Source organism: Hemicordylus capensis, chromosome 3 (genome assembly GCF_027244095.1).
Source record: "Hemicordylus capensis ecotype Gifberg chromosome 3, rHemCap1.1.pri, whole genome shotgun sequence".
NCBI lineage: Eukaryota > Metazoa > Chordata > Lepidosauria > Squamata > Cordylidae > Hemicordylus > Hemicordylus capensis.
Window position 1 is genome coordinate 265,180,681 of NC_069659.1, and position 19,243 is coordinate 265,199,923.

Below are 19,243 nucleotides of genomic sequence, written 5' to 3' on the forward strand. Positions count from 1 at the left end.
AATGCAATGATGATCCATTATCACTTCTAAACTCATTCAACTCAACTGCTTTGGAACTGGGTCATCATATACATATAGCCATGTTATAAAACTGGACATTTGAATATAAATATTTTTAAAAGCAGTCTTACATGTGTGAAATATCCAGAGTATATTTATTATTCCAAGGTTGGTGCAGCAAGAATGCTTTTAAAGCTAAGGAAGCTCTTGGAACAAGAAGGTATGGGCACCACACAGGTTCTGAAAACAAAAGAGGAGGGGGCAGAAACAACAATCAGTTTCATTTGTTAACAATGATGAAAGGCCCACAGCATGGATAGAAAGAAGGACCTTTCCTTACATACAGCATCCTTTCTATGTCAGTGTTGCAGATTGTAAGGCTGAGAGACGGTGGTTTGATGAGGGCTACCCAGTGACTTCCTGGCTGATGGGCCAATTACACTCATACTCTGAGTGTGACAGAACAGATAAAAATGGCATCTAATGCAAAGAAGTATATAGTGAAGATCATATGAGGAAAATGACCACACAGAGCCAAGGTTTTATCCATGAGTGTTTTGATACTTTGTGTATTAATAAGAACTAGCCAGGCCGGGCGCAGAACACCTGAGCCTCTAGTTCGCTGGTGCCACTTCCTCCCCCCCACACACTTTTTCACTTTCCTGCCCCATCACTTCCTTCTTGCCCTGCCCACCCCCGCCTGCCACCTTCTTCCCCCCACCGTCTTCTTCCCACTAGCCCGCCACCTCTTTGTCCAGCCATCGCCAATCGCCGTCGTTTTCTATGCCTGCCTGCCCACCAGCTTCTGCCATTCCCGCCTGCCCCTATCCAGGCAGCTGTTTACAAACTCTCGCAACAGCTGCCACGCATGGGATTAGCAGCGGGTACACCTACAAGATCTGTCTCTGTGTGTGTATGTGTCTGTGTGGAGAGAGAGAGAGCGAGAGAGAGCGCACATAGGTGGCCCTTCACTGCAGTCACAGATCTGAGGATTTTGTAGAACTTACTCCTGATAAAGAGCTGTGTTCAAAATGTATAGGGCTCTTACTGTTTGATTAAACCCCTGTTGAGAGTACCTGTGGCTTTGCTCTGTGTCACATTCCTTGAAGCAGCAGTAGCTTCCAGTTTTGTTTGTTCACTTGTATTGGAGGGCAGAAAAACTGTGGGTGCCTTATTGGCAACAGACCTATAAGCAGAAGGTGCATAATAGGGGGCAGGTGTGTAGACTCAGTGAGATCTCTGTTTTGTTGCATTGGGGATAACACAGATGAGCTATCAGGTTCTGGAAGATATGTAGCACTATGAAGTTGAAAAATACTAACCTATGCTTCTAAAATCTATAAAAATGCTGTCCTTTTTGGAGATTTCAGAGAGGAAAAAGTAGTTCTTATTTCTCTACGACTCTTATAGTACAGTACTTGCTGTCTTTCAGTGTTTTCTATGTGAAATTCATTATTAGAATTCTAATTATTTTGCTTGTCAATTTCCTACCAAACTGCTCAGTTGTGTATATGTCATTTTTAAACACAAAAATAGCAAAGTGCCAGAATGGAAGTGCATGTAGCTGAATGCCAAGTGCTCATATCCGCAAAATAGGTCTATCTCAAGTTCTGAATATATGGATCAGAATGTAAACAATGTTATAGTTTTACATGGAGGAAATACACAAAACATGAAGGACTGACAAACACATTTCCCAACTTGCTTGCAATCACGACAATGAAACTGATTTTTCTACAGGAAACAACCTGACTGGGTTCAAGTGGATTAAAGTATGAAGATTGCAATATCCATTCCAATTCCAATCTAACCTGCATCATAGTGAGCAGAGGAAAGATTTTTCTTCCAGAAAATGGAATTTCTGATCTCTACCAACCCCTGCATCTCTCTCTGGAGCATCAGTCTGTCTCACAACTAATAAAAGAATGGCATGTAATTGTTCATATAATACATTTTGTTATATTTTTTGGCAATGAGTCCTCACATCAAGCATGTGGCTGATGACCAGTGGTGCCCTCCCTATATCCCCCTTCAGTTTAGTTAAAGACTCTGATGTGAGTACTGATTGCCATATGTGGCTTGGTTACACAGGAAACATTTGGATGCAAAATAAGCCACACTGGAGTAGAGTAACACGAGCCCTACAAACCGTACCATGGCTTAAAACAAGATTCAAAGCAGGTTTGAGCTAGGTAATATTTCCACAGCTCATCAGAGTTTCATTGTGATATAATGTGTTTTTGTTACTCTGGCTTTAGTGCATCAATCACATTTCAAATATCGGTCTCAGCAACAAAGATAAAAGCCCGACAGCCTAACAATGAGATCACAAGAGAATAAAGATGGTTTATCAAAATACAAAAATGATGGGGGAAAGACACATTCTCTAGAGATAGATAACACAAGCTATTTCAATGAAGTCTCGGTGTTTTCAAATGGTATCTTGAAGTCGAATGAACATACTAAATAAGGTTATAATAGAAAATCTGGATTTGAGCCAAACTATAAAGCCATAAACAATAACTGAAGTGGTATCTATTCTCTACACACTGACATTCTAATACAACAGCAGAAAGTGTGATCTACAACATCTGCAAAGAGCACAGTGATTACATATGCAAAAGAGCACAGAAGTAGAAAGGTAAGTTTCAGAAAACAGTGACAGGAAGAACAGTAGTGATGTGCACGGTCCGGAGAAGTCCGGACCGGCACCGAAGGGGGGCCTTGTTTTTAGGGCGGGGAGGGCTTGCTTAGCCCTCCCGCCTCCTTGCCCCCGCCAGCGCCCGTATTTAACAGTATAGGGGCGCTGGAAACCAGCCGCCCCCCCCCCCGCCGCCGCCGCGAAATAACCCCCAAAGCCAGCCAGCCCTCCCTCCCTCCCAGCTAGCTGCCCGCCCGCCCGCCCGCTCACCCGCTCACTGGATAAGAAACGAGAGGAACTCCGGCACAGAGCTCCTCTCGTTCGGAAGGCCTCCTGCAGAATGGCGGCTTGCGCGCGCGCGCATGCGCGCGCCGCAAAGCACACCATTCTCCGGAGACCCGGTCTACCCGCCGGGAAAGGGCCGGGTAGACCAGGCCTCCGATCGCTGGGTAGACCGGGCCTCCGATCGCTGGAGGCCCGGTCTACCCAGTGATCGGAGGCCCGGTCTACCCGGCCCTTTCCCGGCGGGTAGACCGGGCCTCCGGAGAATGGCGTGCTTTGCAGTGCGCGCATGCGCGCGCGCGCAAGCCGCCATTCTGCAGGAGGCCTTCCGAACGAGAGGAGCTCTGTGCCGGAGTTCCTCTCGTTTCTTATCCAGTGAGCGGGTGAGCGGGCGGGCGGGCGGGCAGCTAGCTGGGAGGGAGGGAGGGCTGGCTGGCTTTGGGGGTTATTTCGCCGCGGAGGCGGCGGCGGCGGGGGGGGGCGGCTGGTTTCCAGCGCCCCTATACTGTTAAATACGGGCGCTGGCGGGGGCAAGGAGGCGGGAGGGCTAAGCAAGCCCTCCCGCCCTTAAAGGCATACCCCCCACCCGGACCCGGACCAGGCAGGGCCGGACCGGTCCGGCAGTTCGGCCATTCTTTGGAATGGCCGCCGGACCGGTTTGGGCACACCACTAAAGAACAGTGCTTTTTGAGCTCACAGAATCTGCAGTTTATTTTAAAGACTGAGACTGTATAAACATTTTTGTTATGAAACAGACAGAATTACTGATAATGACCAAGGTACAAAGAAAGAAGTAACTCTTGCTGTGTTAATCTTCGAAATAGATAAATCTAATATTTTAACGCAATGAGGCTGTTCTCATGCGCAGCCTAACCCAGGCTAGGGATGCCCAGCCTGGGTTAGGTTGCTCGTGAGAACCACCAGGATTGGGCCCAGTTCCAGCAGGGCAGCATTGCCTATCCCGGCTTTTTAGCCTGGCTGATGAGATTTAGGGAGCAAGCGCTCCCTAAACCCAGGCTAATTGCTTGTGTGCGAGCCGGGCTGCTTCCACGATGGCCACACACAGAGACAGTAGAGCACCCGTCTCTTGGAGGAATCCCCCAATGCATCCACGTGTCACATGGAGCATTGTGGGATTCATGGAGGCTGGGACAAGTCCTGGCCTCAGATTGATACATCCTGCTGTGGGAGCGTGCTCGGACTGCCCCAGAGCTCTAGGGTGGCTAGAGATCTCAGCTGTGGTAAAATCCCCCAATACATCACACTCCTTGTGCAGTGCACTGTGGGATTTCTGGAGGCCGGGCTGTGTTTCCCTCTCCTCCAGAATGCCACGCCGCTTGCCGCAGTGGTGGTGTGTGCACGGCCGAGCAGTACAGTGAGAGGATCGCCATGGTTGTGTGGGGGAAGGTAAGTATAATCCTGCCTTCTTTCCAGCCTTCACTAGTCCCAGGGATTTTGGCTGTGTGAATGACCTTACTGTGCAGAATAGAAGCCATGGTCCGCAAAGAAATGTTGTTCTTTTCATTCACCAGTAAAGGTAAACTGTGCTGTTGAGTCAGTGTTGACTCCTGGCAACCACAGAGCTCTGAGGTTGTCTTTGGTAGAATACAGGAGGGGTTTATCATTGCCTCCTCCCATGCAGTATGAGATGATGCCTTTCAACATCTTCCTATATCGGTGCTGCCCGACATTGGTGTTTCCCATAGTCTGGGAAACATACCAGTGGGGATTCGAACCGGCAACCTCTGGCTAGCTACTCAAGTCATTTCCCCGCTGCACTATTACTCAAATACTCTTTAAGATAAAATATCCAAATAGTTCTGGAACATGACAGTTTTAAAGCACTACATTTTCAAAAAAATGTTTAAGTGTTAGGGCACTTTCCTAATAATTACTAACATTATTTCCTAATAATGACTAACATTAAACCACCCAGAGACACAAGTTTTGGGCAGTATAGAAATATGTTAAATAAATAATCATTGCTTTAGATCTAATGATCCACTTGCATTCTTCGTATGGACCAGTGTTTCTCAACCTTTTTGGAGTCAAGGACCGCTAAATTCTTCGTGCAGAGTTTCAAGGACCGCTACATTCTTCATGCGCAGTTTCCCGGACCGGCAGTTAGTAAAGGGGTTTCAAATCTATCTATCTATCTATCTATCTATCTATCAGACTTCTATACTGCCCAAAACTTGCATCTCTGGGCAGTTTACAATTAAAATAATATAAGCATTAAAATAATTAAATTTGGAATCTTTTGCAAACATGGAATATTAGGGGTTCTTAACCTTGGGTCCCTCAGTTAAACTCCCATAACCCCCAACAACAATGGCATTTGGCCATTATGGGTGGGGATTATGGGAGTAGAAGTCCACCAATGTCTGGATACCCAAGGTTGAGAACCCCTGAATCTAAAAGCCTGGGTGAACAAATTTGTCTCCAGTATGTCTTCAGTATGTGTGGGGTGGGGGTGGAGGTGCTTGTGATTACTCAATGGAGAGGGGATGTTGGGCCATTAGAAAAATTCAAAAGCTACATGGGGGCAATGAAAACAACGCACAAGCAAGCTTTTGAATCCCCCAAAATGCTTCATCAGGCTGGATGTCAAGCAAAGCAAAAAGGAGGTGAGGAGAGCAGGGCAAGCTCAGTAGAGCCGGAAATCTACAGTTTAACCCTCTCATGATGGAGGTGGAGTTTTAGCAGGAGTTGTGTAGTCACAGGGCAGGATCCAGACAACGTTAGTCACGACCACCCACTGAAATTAATTTAGTCATCTCTCATTTGTGTCAATGCTGCTTGGTCATGATCACCTGACTTGATCTGGATCCTGCTCTTAGATGTGCACTTTGTGAGGTGGACCTAATGAAACCCGTGCAGCTCCTCCAAAACTCGTTAAATTCGTTACATGGCAGGTGCTGGGAATGGGGTTTTTTTAATGGTGAAAGAAAGTGTGAAGAAGAGCGGTGGAGACCTGGCATTAAAAGAAAGGGGGTGATTCTGAGATGGCGGAGGGTGTGGGGCATTGTAGTGGTAGATGCCTCATTTTCCTCGCTGGGGAGACGAGGCACTGTTCAGGGTGGGTGAGGCAATGGTGCACCGGACTGCACTCGGAAGGTCGCCTGGGTCCAAGAGCTGCCGCCACTGTGCTTGCGCACCAGAGTGTAGCAAGTGTTCCCCATCCTCTCTCACAATGTGCACTTCTGTGCCCCCCTCCCAACTCCCCTGCGGGAGCCAATCACACCAGCCTGCCTTTGGGGCCACGCAGCTCACGTGGTCCCACATGCTGCCCGCGCATACCTGCGAGGTGAGCCAAGGCGGCCCTCCTCCCTCCCTCCTCTGCTTAGCCCTCACTGCGGCATGATCCCGGCCAGAGATTGTCCCCCGCAGCCGGCGAGGTCATAAAGGGGACCGCCGTCCTCCACCGGCGGTGCAGACCAGGGGGTTACAGGGGGCAGAGGGACCACAACACCACACCGATGCAAGAGGGAAACAGCGTTCCCTCTCAAGGCGCCTCGACCACAATAGGCAGCTGGGTTTCAATCAATCAACCTTTGGCTGCAAACAATGAGCATGCAAGAACCAGCAGCCCTTCAAGTGGCAGCCCTTCAGGTGGCATACCTTCCACACCGCATACAGTTTGAAGCTGTAAAGATAGGGAATAAAATAGCTGTAGGAAGATCACAGCAGCACGTGGAGGCAAGGGACAAGAAGGTGATACTCTTCCTCTTCCGTACCATGTGCAAAATTGAGGAAGTGAGTGCCTTGATTGCAGTTGTTGGGGGGGGGGGGGTTTGACTCCCAGTCAGGGACCGGCGCTCAACCCTTCGGGGACCGGCAGCGGTCCCCGGACCGGTGGTTGAGAAACTCTGGTATGGACTTCCACTTATAAACCAGGATGTTTACAGCCTCCCTTTCCTGCTGCAGCCCCTCCCATGCACTGAAAAACTGCTTCTTATGATCAGAGAATGTTCCAGAGCAGCATGAAACGTAGAGTGGCGAGCATGCAGCCAAACAAACAAAACAATTGGGGACTCCACCGAATGCATACAAATGATGCAAACGTCTTCTCTGATTGAGAATGGATATTTTTTGAAGGTATATGCAGTATAATTAATACTTTATATGAAAGAGCCAAAAAGAAACAGAATCTTTTAAATCAGAAAGTTATTTATTTACAGGAGAACTTTAGTTGTGGGACTGCCTAGGAAGACCTCTCTTCTTTTACAGCTTTAATGGTTGTAACACAGCCACCCAGAGGTGTATCTAGGGAAAATAGCACCTAGGGCAAGCACTGAAATTGCACCCCCTGTCCAAACATCTGACACCCAACTTTCAGATAACTTTACCATAATATCAGCTGAAAAATGCAAGTCAAACTTGTTAAACTTTTCATCTTTCAAAAACTATTTAGCAGTGGAGGGAGCCAGAACAAAAAATGCTGCAAAACTACCAGTATGCTGGGGCTCATGAAATACCCAAATACAGGTGAAACTCGGAAAATTAGAATATCGTGCAAAAGTCCATTAATTTCAGTAATGCAAATTAAAAGGTGAAACTGATATATGAGACAGACGCATTACATGCAAAGCGAGATAAGTCAAGCCTAAATTTTTTATAATTGTCATGATCATGGTGTACAGCTCATGAAAACCCCAAATCCACAATCTCAGAAAATTAGAATATTACATGGAACCAAGAAGACAAGGATTGAAGAATAGAACAATATCAGACCTCTGAAAAGTATACAGTGTACTGTGCTTGATTGGCCAGCAAACTTGCCTGACCTGATCCCATAGAGAATCTATGGGGCATTGCCAAGAGAAGGATGAGAGACATGAGACCAAACAATGCAGAATTGCTGAAGGCCGCTAATGAAGCATCCTGGTCTTCCATAATACCTCATCAGTGCCACAGGCTGACAGCATCCATGCCACGCCGCATTGAGGCAGTAATTGCTGCAAAAGGGGCCCAAACCAAGTACTGAATACATATGCATGCTTATACTTGAGGTCCGATATTGTTCTATTCTTCAATCCTTGTCTTCTTGGTTCCATGTAATATTGTAATTTTCTGAGATTGTGGATTTGGGGTTTTCATGAGCTGTACGCCATGATCATCACAATTATAACAAATTAAGGCTTGACTTATCTCGCTTTGCATGTAATGCGTCTGTCTCATATATCAGTTTCACCTTTTAATTTGCATTACTGAAATTAATGGACTTTTGCACAATATTCTAATTTTCCGAGTTTCACCTGTACTATGTGGAGGTATACTTGGAAAACTAAACAGAAGTGCCTGTCTAATTTTTTACTATGCAATGTAGCATCACTATTAAGCATCATTAAGTGTCACTGCTTGGAATATATTCTAGTATTTCAGAAAGACAGTTAAAATGAGAGAAAGAGAGCAAGAAACTCCCAGTGGGCCTTCATACTAAGGATTTCACACTGATTCAAAGACAAACTCACCATTAATAGCCATATTATTAAGACATCGCATTTAACTCACATCACAAGAAGCAAAGTAAAAGCAAATGAATACAATCCTAGCTCATAAGCTTCAGCTCAGTATTCACAAGCCCTGATTCTCTGTACATAGTGCCAAACTGAATATGTGTACAATGACTTATATTATATTTTATTTAATTTTTTTTAACCTGTAGCCCCTTTGGGGGGCTTCCTAAAGGCCATGTGGGGGCTTTAAAGGTTCCCCCCTCCCCGCTGGCCTCTAGGGCCTTGCAGGGACCATTTGAACATGTGCAGTGGCCATTTAAAAAAAATTTTTTTTTAAAAAAAATGGCCGCTGCAAACAAAATGGCCACCACACATGCTCAAATGGCTTCTGTGAGGCCTGGCATGGCCTAGGGCCTCACAGAGGCCATTTGAGCATGCACGGTGGCCATTTTATTTTTGGTGGCCATTTAAAAAAAAATTTAAATGGCGCTCCCCTTCAAGTGGTGCATGGGGCACATGCCCTGCCTGCCCTACCCCAGATACGCCCCTGCAACCATCATAATGGAAATTTAAGACTACAATGCTATACATTCAGGGGAACAGCTGTTCATTTTCGACTTCCTTGCTGTTATAAACTATTATAAAACCACTGGCTGACTTACTGCACAGAGAAATGCTGAGGGCTGCAGGACTGCCAGTGCCCCATGGGTCTATAAACACATTGATGGTGTTGCGCGTCAGGGGTGTACTGCTCTGTAGATATGCAAATGCATCTGTGCATGAAGTTGCACAAATGCAGTTGCACGATGTGATGCCCATAAGAAATAATGCGCATCACATCACGCAGCTGCCCTGAAGCTCAACACCATGGACAATGTTTACATATGAAGGGATGCCAGCAGTGGTGCATCCATTGGCATTCCCCTGCACAGTATGTAGGGATGTGCATAAGACCGGTTCTCCCGGTTCGGTTCGGATCCGAACCGGGTCCGAACCAGACCAGGGTGGTTCGGTTTGGGTTTTGCCGAACCACCCCCCCGGTTCGGTTCGGATCCGAACCGGTTCGGATCCGAACCGAACCGGTTCGGATCTCAAAAAATAGCTGGTTTGAAAGGGGACCTTGTGTTCTACCTGCCACCCAAATTTCAAGTCGATTGGACCTTCCTCTGATTTTTGGCGATTTTTTAAAGTTTTAGTGACTTTGGGGCAGTTCGGGGGCATAGCATGGGATCTGGGCAAAAGGAGTGGGGTGGGGTGGTAGTGCCTAATGGGTGCAGGCTACCACCCCAATTTCAGGGGGATTGGGCAAAGGGCTGATTTTTGGTAAATTTCTGAAAATGTCATGTCTTTGGGGCAGATTGGGGCATATTGGGGCAGAAAGTGGGGGCTGGGGCAGAATAGTGGGGTGCGGTGGTAGTGCCTAATGGGTGGAGGCTACCACCCCAATTTCAGGGGGTTTGGACAAAGGGGTGATTTTTTGAGAATTTTTGAAGTTTTACTGACTTTGGGGCAGTTTGGGGGCAGAAAGTGGATCTGCCCCAAAATAGTTGGGTGGGGTGGTAGTGCCTAATGGGTGGAGGCTACCACCCCAATTTCAGGGGGATTGGGCAGAGGGCTGATTTTTTGAGAATTTTTGAAGTTTGGGTGTCTTTGGGGCAGATTGGGGGCAGAAAGTGGATCTGCCCCAAAGGAGTGGGGTGGGCTGGTAGATAGTGCCTAATGGGTGGAGGCTACCACCCATCCCCAATTTAAGAGTGATTGGGCAGAGGGGTGAATTATGGTGAATAGAAAAGGTGTGAATTCTCATTCTATCATAGCAAATGAGATATTTTTCAATTAAACAACTCTCATGACCCCACTTTCACTTTTTCACACTTTCCTTTACTATGAATAATATGAGGAAGTAATCAATTTAGCACACTTCACCTTATGAAGACAACCTCATACAAATAAATTCACCATAATTCACCCCTCTGCCCAATCACTCTTAAATTGGGGATGGGTGGTAGCCTCCACCCATTAGGCACTATCTACCAGCCCACCCCACTCCTTTGGGGCAGATCCACTTTCTGCCCCCAATCTGCCCCAAAGACACCCAAACTTCAAAAATTCTCAAAAAATCACCCCTTTGTCCAAACCCCCTGAAATTGGGGTGGTAGCCTCCACCCATTAGGCACTACCATAACACCCCACTATTCTGCCCCAGGCCCCACTTTCTGCCCCAATATGCCCCAATCTGCCCCAAAGACATGAAATTTTCAGAAATTTACCAAAAATCAGCCCTTTGCCCAATCCCCCTGAAGTTGGGGTGGTAGCCTGCACCCATTAGGCACTACCACCCCACCCCACTCCTTTTTCCCAGATCCCATGCTATGCCCCCAAACTGCCCCAAAGTCACTAAAACTTTAAAAATTCACCAAAAATCAGCCCTTTGCCCAATCCCCCTGAAATTGGGGTGGTAGACTCTACCCATTGGGCACTACCACCCCACCCCAAAATTTTGCCCCTGGGCCCCTTTTTACCTCCCCGAATCGATTCGGATTCGGATTCGGATTAAATCCGAATCCGAACCAAATCAAGGGTGATTCGGGTGACCCAGATTCGGGCACAAAACAGAACAGCGGTGATTCGGTTCGGGTCCGAGCCAAATCACCCGAAATCCCAAATTGCACACCCCTACTAAGCACACACACAGAGAAGAAGCAGGAGGCGGAGTGTGGATTCTATGATAGCATATTAGAGTGGATTGATGGTGTCTCATTGAAAATCTCATTTGCTATCATAGAATCCACACTCAATACCTCAGAAACAAGAGAACCCTGTACCCATGGGGGTGCCCCTACCAGAGATCCCTGTACCCCATGGGTTAGAAACCCATGGGGGTGGTTGGCACCCTATTTGCACTACACCACCACTTGCTCTGGGCCACCCCAGCACCCCCATGTGCACTTATAGGGCTGCTGAAAGCTCCATTATAACTTATTATGAGGAAAAACCTTAAAGACGCGTAAACTTCAAAAATCACTTAAAAATCACCTCTTTGCCCAATTCCTTTCAAATAATTCTGATAGCTTCCTTGCCCACCCTAGGAACTACCACCCACCACACTGCACTCTACGACACCCCTTTTCCCCCGACGTGAAGCTATACATTTGCTGCAATCCTAATTATTCTCTATGAGGAATTCAAAAACACTTAACAATTCACCAATAATCAGAGGAGTGTCCAATTGCCTTGAGATTTTTTGGGTGGTAGGCACCCATGCCTGTCTACCACCCACCCTGCTTTTGTGCTCCTAGGTCCTCCACAACAGGGGATATGGACTGGTTCGGGTCCCATTATACTCAATGAGAAAAATAATTAAAAATATTTCAAATATTCATAAAAAATCATAGGGGTGTATGATTGCTTCAGGGTTTGCATGGTTGTTGGCATCCATGAGTGCTCCACAATAAGAAATAATGGCCTGGTTCGGGTCCCATTATATCCTATGAGAGAAAAATAAAAATATTTTTCAAAAATTCATAAAAAATTGTATGAGTGTCCGATTGCTTTGGGGTTTGGGTGACAGGTACCCCTGGGTGCCAGCTACCATCTGACCAATTTTCAGCTTTCCGAACCGATCCGAACCGGTCCGAACCGGTTCGAAACGAACCACCCCCAGTTCGGTTCGGATTCGAACCGAACCAGGGGTGGTTCGGTTCGATCCGAACCTCCGAACCGGAACCGGTTCGGACCCGAACCGGTTCGGATCCGAACCGGTTCGCACATCCCTAACAGTATGTCAGTGACTATTCTTATAAACCAGGAAACTTGGCTTCCACTTGTTTTCTTATCTATTGCTCTTTGAAACAGGGGGCACCCTCTACGCCGACCATTTAAAGATACTGCAATCTAACACTGCATGGTTAGACTTTTCTTCTGTACCTGACAGCTCTTGCTCATCCATTCTAAAACAGGCCGATTTCATTGTCATCTCTAGCACTCTGATGCATCCGTCATCTGATGCTAAGATCACTTTGTCTGAAGTACACCAATCAACATCGAGTACTCGGAAGTTGACATTTCTTCCACTTCTGAGACTGCTTACCATCTGTACCTTAAAAATGCAACAGATTTGGGCTTCAGAAAGGTTATAATCATCAAGACGTCTTCCTTTCCATGCACATCATTATTTTTGTTCATAGAAATAAACCATTTTTGTGTCTCTCCAAAGTGTTGGTTTTTTTTAAAGAAACCACCAGTTTGGAATCAGTATTTTTGAAATAATTTTCAAAAATATACTCAAGTCATGGGTTGAGGGCTGGGAACATCTCTGAAGCCCATCTTTAAAAGCTAATCTTTAAATTGAAAATCCTGTTGGTAAATCTAGTCTTATGTGTCCCAGTAATGCAGCAGAGCTCTTCAAACTAAAAGATCACTCAAAAAGCTTTGTAATTTATTATTATTTCCCATTCTCAAGTACTGTGTGGTTATTTTGTTTTGCCAGTTCTGATTTAAAAATAAGACACCACACAAACCTTTAACTATAACTAATTAACACTTGGTAGTTTTTTTCTCTCATGGCTGATTAATACTATTAATATATGAATAAATAACAACAATAACAATAATTTTGATTTCTATACCGCCCTTCCAAAATGGCTCAGGGCGGTTTACACAGAGAAATAATAAATAAATAAGATGGATCCCTGTCTCCAAAGGGCTCACAATCTAAAAGAAACATAAGATAGACACCACCAGCAGTCACTGGAGGTACTGTGCTGGGGGTGGATAGGGCCAGTTACTCTCCTCCTGCTAAATAAAGAGAATCATCACGTTAAGAGAATAAAGAGAATCACCACGCCTCTTTGCCAAGTTAGCAGGGAAAGAGACTGAATTTGCATATCAGATCTAATCTACTCAATTCAGCCAATGGTCCCTACAATACAGGAACCACATGAGGCTGTTGGGCTCCTGGGGCGGCCCCCACCATGTTGCGGCACTCCCAGCCACAACAAAGAAAGGCAAAGAATCCCCTGGAGTCAGATGAGAAGCTGGCAGGGCAGGGATGCTGGAACCAGGATACTGGGTGAAGTGTAGGAGGTGGGTGAGCCAAGGTCTCGCAAGACTCCAGGATCTCACAAGACATGCTGTGATTGTGGGTAGGCATTTCATCAGCCAGCTGATTATGAAGCAGCCACAGAGGCTGCAGAGGAGGGGGGGGGCAGGAGCAAACAGCCAACCTGCAGAGTGGGTGCGAGTGAGCTTCCCACTCCTGCTGTGTCCTCCGTGGCATTCTGAGGCCTTACAGGGAGTAGGGAAGGTTGACTGAGGTATCTGGAAGGTGACACTTGAAAACCTACAAGCTTTAAGCCTCAAAGAGGCTTTACTTGTAGGGGAGTATGGCAAGATAAATATTTAAATGGCTTGGTTACATCTATTAAGCAGAGACCAACTATTGGAAAAACAAGGAAAATCTAAAGTTCATAGATAGTTCTGTTTGATTAAGCTTCTGTGAGGAATACATTTAACTTTTAAGAGAGGCCCCAGGCCTGCAAATCATCAATAAAATACATATACAGTTTAGTAACCTTTATTGGCAGACATATCTGAGTGATAGCTAGCAATCTGAAAGAGCCAGGACACGCACAATTCAATTATACCAATGATACTTGTAAACATCCTTCTGATTTCCATATTTATATTCTTGCACTTTTATTTAAAACATATTCAGAAAAGTAAAGCACGATGGGTATTAGGGAAGTGCACGGAATGGGATTTGTGTTCCGTTCCAAGCTTGGAAAGGAACACAAATGCCCGGAATGTTCCATCAGAAGAACCAGTTAAGCTGGTTGTTTCAACTGAACTAGTTTGGAACGTTTCAAGTGTTCCGAGCGCCATCTTGGAGGCCTGTTTTTCCCTTGCTGATTTTGGCACTGGCTTCCAACTGGCTTGTGATCTTCTTACATCTTGGTTGGCTTGTTATCATACAAATCAACTTGATTTGTATGACAACAAGCCAGCCAAGAAGCAAGAAGATCACAAGTCGACTGGAAGCCAGTGCCAAAACCAGTCAGCAAGAGGGAAAACGGGCCTCCAAGATGGTGTTTGGGGCACTTGAAACATTCTATAGAACAGGGTTCATATAGAACAGGGTTGTTCTATACTGAGATCAAAACAAACCCTTTATTTGAAGCGTGTTCTGTTTCAAACCCAAACACACTTGAAACAGCCTGTTTCGAATTGGAACATTTTGAGCTAAAAACATTCTGGACATATCTAGTGGGTCTTTATTTACCTCCTTGGTATCCCAAACTTCAGCCCCATCATTGTACATTGCTATCAGCTTTTGGTTTCCTTTCCCAGGGGCAAAGCGAATTTTCCTCACCCAGCCTCGGTGTGTGGGGATGCCTCTGGAAGATAAAGGTTAAAGGATGTGAATATTCTGCTTGAAGAATTTACTCTTTGATATGGCAAAGATTTATAGAACTACATTTTAGAGACCATCTAATGGAAGAGTGTTGAGGGAAGGGAGAACTTCAGGAAAGGAAATGTTGTCTGTCAATATAATCTTCACTTCTGCCCTTTGACCATATTCTTGCTCTGATTAAATATAACATGGCAAATTATCATTCAGTACAAATCAGTGGATAATGTTTTAAGAGAACAGTGCTGTGCCAGCATTATGGATATCTTGTATCAATTTCTGGAAGAGCTGGAAATGTTGTGATCCTTATGGACACATAAATAAAACACCAGCAAGCGAGAGGGAGGAACCGGCAGCTCTAGGTAACATGCAGATATGGCAGTTTCACAAAAAACTTGAAGGGGAAAAAAACTGAAAGGGGGCGGGGGAAACACCAACTGCCCCAATTCAACTTAATGGAATAGAATTCTTTTGGATTTGGACAACTAGGAGGACAGAACTAATGATGAGGAGAGGGGAAGGAGGGTTTGAACAAAAGAGTGGAGATCTTTTCATTCTGTTGCAGGTTCATACTAGTGATGTGTCCGGACCAGTCCGGAGGCCATTCTAAAGGCCTCCGGAATGGTCCAGACCTGTGCGGTTCGAGGTTTGGGCGATTCGGGTGGCGGGTTGCTTTAAGAGCGGAGGGGGTTTATTTACCCCTCCCGCTGCTTTCCTCCACCAGTGCCCATAGTTCCAGTAGTAATTGGGGCGGCAGGATATCTCCCTGCCGTCCCTTCCCCGTTTCACTTCTAAAGGCTCCCAGACATCTTCTGCGCGCACGCACGTCACGGAGACGTGAAGCAGGACACAGCAGCAGCAGCCGTCGCAGCGCCCCCACACAGCGCCTAATTGATGCCACCCACCAGGGCTTGTAAAGTGGGTCGCCAGTGCCGGACCGCAGTTCGGTTGTTCCGTGCACACTCCTAGTTCATACGTGTTCCTAGTATTTCTGAAAAGTTTAACTAACACATCTCCACTAATGACTCAGCAATGGGGGCAAATTTCGATGGCCTCCACTTCTCCAGGAAGTGCTCTGTGACACCCCAAAATAGGTCTGTGGCAGTTGAGACAGAGGGCTTCCGTGGGAAGGGAAGGTTGTTGAAATTCTCACACACACAAACACACACATGCAACAGTAGTCTGGAACTCTTCAGAAGCACTAGTGCTACACCATTGTTTCTCCTGTTGAGCCAGCGCTTCTTTAGTTATGTTATCAGCCACTGTCATCTTTACTTGAGGAACAAACAGACCTAAGCCCTTCTTTGCTTGTGAATTGTTGCCTGTTTCTTCCTGGCCTGCCTTTGTCATTGATCTGCAGGCCTGCTCAACTTCGGCACTCCTGCAGATGTTGGCCTACAACTCCCATAATCCCTGGCTATTGGCCACTGTGCCTGAGAATTATGGGAGTTGTAGTCCAAAAACAGCTGTGGGGCCAAAGTTGAGCAGGCTTGATCTAGAGAGTGGTGGATACACTATATGGCCCCTGTTCATCTTGAAGATATTGTCTCATCTCAAAGAACCGAGAAATTGTGTTTCACTTTCCTACACGCAAACAAGCAACCCATTGTCCTACTGGCTTGTCTGGAGAGTGTTAAAACAAAGTCAAAGGGGTCTGATTCCAGAAGGGGTCTGATTGTTGTAGGTGCCAAAGCATCAGGAGAAACCTGTACAGATACCAAGGGGCACAGCAACAATAGAGCAAAGAGAGAGAAATATCCCTGGGCACTGGCAGGGTGATATCATGCTTTTTGGCATCCTTTTATGCTCATCTAAAGAGAGAGTCAGGGAACAGAGGCCTATCTTCACTTTTTGTCCCAGGCTCCACTCCAACCTTGTTACATGTCTGCAGATACTTCAGGCTGTAGCAGCTTGCAGACTGATCTCTAACACTGGATATAGCTGTAATTATTGTTTGGTATACTTATGAACTGTAAAAAGACAAATGTCTTAGTTTAATGTTTTTTAATGGTAAATCTTACATGCTAAGCTACATAGTTCATTTGGTACCTTTAAAGAGCAAACTAAGTTTAAATAAGATACAAAATAAGTATTGCTTTTGGTTCATTATTTTCCAAAATACTGCAAACCGCCTCCCCACACAAAACAAAACAAACTACCACATTTTCTTTCCATGGCTTCAAAATTTCCAGAAATTTTACATATCTACTCAGGACAAATGTTTGTTTTAAAGCAAAGTTTCTGAATTAGTATCCTCCCATCTCCTTGCTTTTGCAGTACCATTTAAACATTCTTTTCAAACACATGCTTCGAACTAGGTCACATTCATATATGACTAGGATAAATTGGTTCCCACCAAAGGCAAAGAACACAGATCTCCGATCAATATGGTAAGCGATTTGGTGAAGGGTTCCCTATGCAAGTATGAAAAATGCCAAAGTATTTGAACTCATGTAAACACCCAGGATTTCTAGTTTCTCAGAGTTTCCCTAGTGCTGCTGAAAACTGCCTGAACTACATATATATTGCTTTACACAAAGCGACTTACCACACAGAATGCAGCCTGAAGTTTGGCTTCTTGGTGACAACCATATCAACTGAAAAATGTGTGAATTGAAATTGAGTGAAATTCTGTGCAGATTCCTACCTGGATACCCTGCCTTTTAAATCCCAGAAATTCAAATTCCCATCATCATCTCCGAGAACCAAGATATCTCCTTTCCATGCAATGCATGTAATGCTACCCATGCTTCCCTACAAAGATTTCAAATGCAGAAGTTAAAGCCACACTGAACAAAAAAGCATAAATTTAAGGCAATCTAACATATATACTTGGAACACATAATCTGTATGATTTTTAGAAATCTTGTAGCTGATCCAGGCTTTCCGAAGCTGAAATTATTGCTTCAAAACCAGCAGGAATCAGTCACATTATTCATTAATCACATATAAAGCAAGTAGCTGCACTTGTAGCAACACACAATATTCCATTAAACCCCAAGGAGAATGTTTACATAATATAGGAGCTATTTTGCCATAATTATTCTTATCTCGCCAGACCATAATCTTCTCTAAAGTATTTACTAAAGCCATCAGTGGCTGGATCCTTAATAGCCGGTCGCCCTTTGTGAAAACTGCCACTATCTCTAAAAACAGATGCACTGGCAGCTTGAGAAGAATGATCTATGCAATATCTTGGTTGCTGGCCTATACAAAGAGAGAGAGATCACACAGTGAGCAAGCTTATCAACCTTTTTGAGATGCTTTAAGGAATGGGGCGGGGGGGGCTGCAAACGGAGACTGAGCACATAACAGGATGACATTTGAAAGACAACCAGTAGTCATTTAGGCTACAAATACTTTGCTGCGCCACTCCAAGGATGAGTAACCCAGACACTTTAGAAGACAGATAAAAGTTCTTGATCTCAAAGTTCCCAGTTGTTTTGTGGTTACTACAGCTGAAAATTGCCTCCAAGAGTCCATCTAGCAGTTCTTTTGTTCCTTGGATTTATCAGTACAGAAGATTCCAGAAAACCAGTAGCTTATCTTCTCAACCACATAATAAGTTTTGCATAGTCTCTTTTATGCTATCATAACTTTAGCATAAAATTGGCTTTGGGAGAAAAGCAAGATATTTTCAAACATACATAATTTATGTTTGAAAATGTTCAACACACATCTGAAGTTTCTGTCTGAAAGGAAACAGTTTCTGAAGGTACAAACTTTGAAATTACAGTCCAGAGGCGGCAGATTTGGGAGGAAATGGCTTCAAAAAAGCAGTTTTAGGACTGTGGCAAAGGGCTGAAATTTATAACATTTCAATTAGGAGGTTTACAAAAACTTAAGAGAACGTTGTTCTTTTAAAAACTTAAATTATATGGCCACAAGAGGTCAGCATTTCACAAATGTAACTAAGATTACAAAGAATATGTATTTAATTGTGCTACTGTAATTCAGAGGTAAAGCAAACAAGCATTTCTGGAGCTTCACAGCCTCTGGAGCAATCCCACAAGACACAGTGGGAGAGTACAGCAGTATACCAAGTGCTTGGAGGATTCATGGCTATTAGGGATATGCACAGAACCGGTTCCGTGCGCACCCAGGAGGACGCGGGGGTGTGTGGTTCCTTTAAGGTACAGGGGAGGCGCTGCCTACCTGTCAACCCCCGCCCTCCTGCTTCGCCCCTCCCCCCGCTGGCACTCTCGTAAAAAGTGGGTCCGTGGGTCTGCAGCGTGCCTCCCTGCAGCCCCGGTCAGCGGTGCCCTGGAAAGGGCAGATGTGTGCGTGTGCACGGCACGCACACACATCAGCTATTTCCAGGGCACCACTGACCGGGGCTGCAGGGAGGCACGCTGCAGACCCACGGACCCACTTTTTACGAGAGTGCCAGAAGGGTGGGGGGAAGCAGCATGGCAGGGGTTGGCAGGTAGGCAGTGCCTCCCTTGTCCCTTA

General features: G+C 45.4%; 1 protein-coding gene across 6 annotated transcripts in view; it reads right to left on the minus strand.

Annotated features, from left to right (window-relative positions):
* WDR11 (WD repeat domain 11) overlaps nt 1-19,243 on the minus strand; it is a 99,596-nt gene that overhangs the window by 25,234 nt on the left and 55,119 nt on the right. For all 6 annotated transcript variants that reach the window (XM_053307549.1, XM_053307553.1, XM_053307551.1 and 3 more), the window contains exons 17-20: nt 17,439-17,545; nt 14,663-14,777; nt 12,310-12,481; nt 132-240 (exon numbers count right to left, since the gene is read on the minus strand). In XM_053307549.1, coding sequence (XP_053163524.1) covers nt 132-240; nt 12,310-12,481; nt 14,663-14,777; nt 17,439-17,545 — 503 coding nt within the window. The remainder of the gene's footprint in view (nt 1-131; nt 241-12,309; nt 12,482-14,662; nt 14,778-17,438; nt 17,546-19,243) is intronic.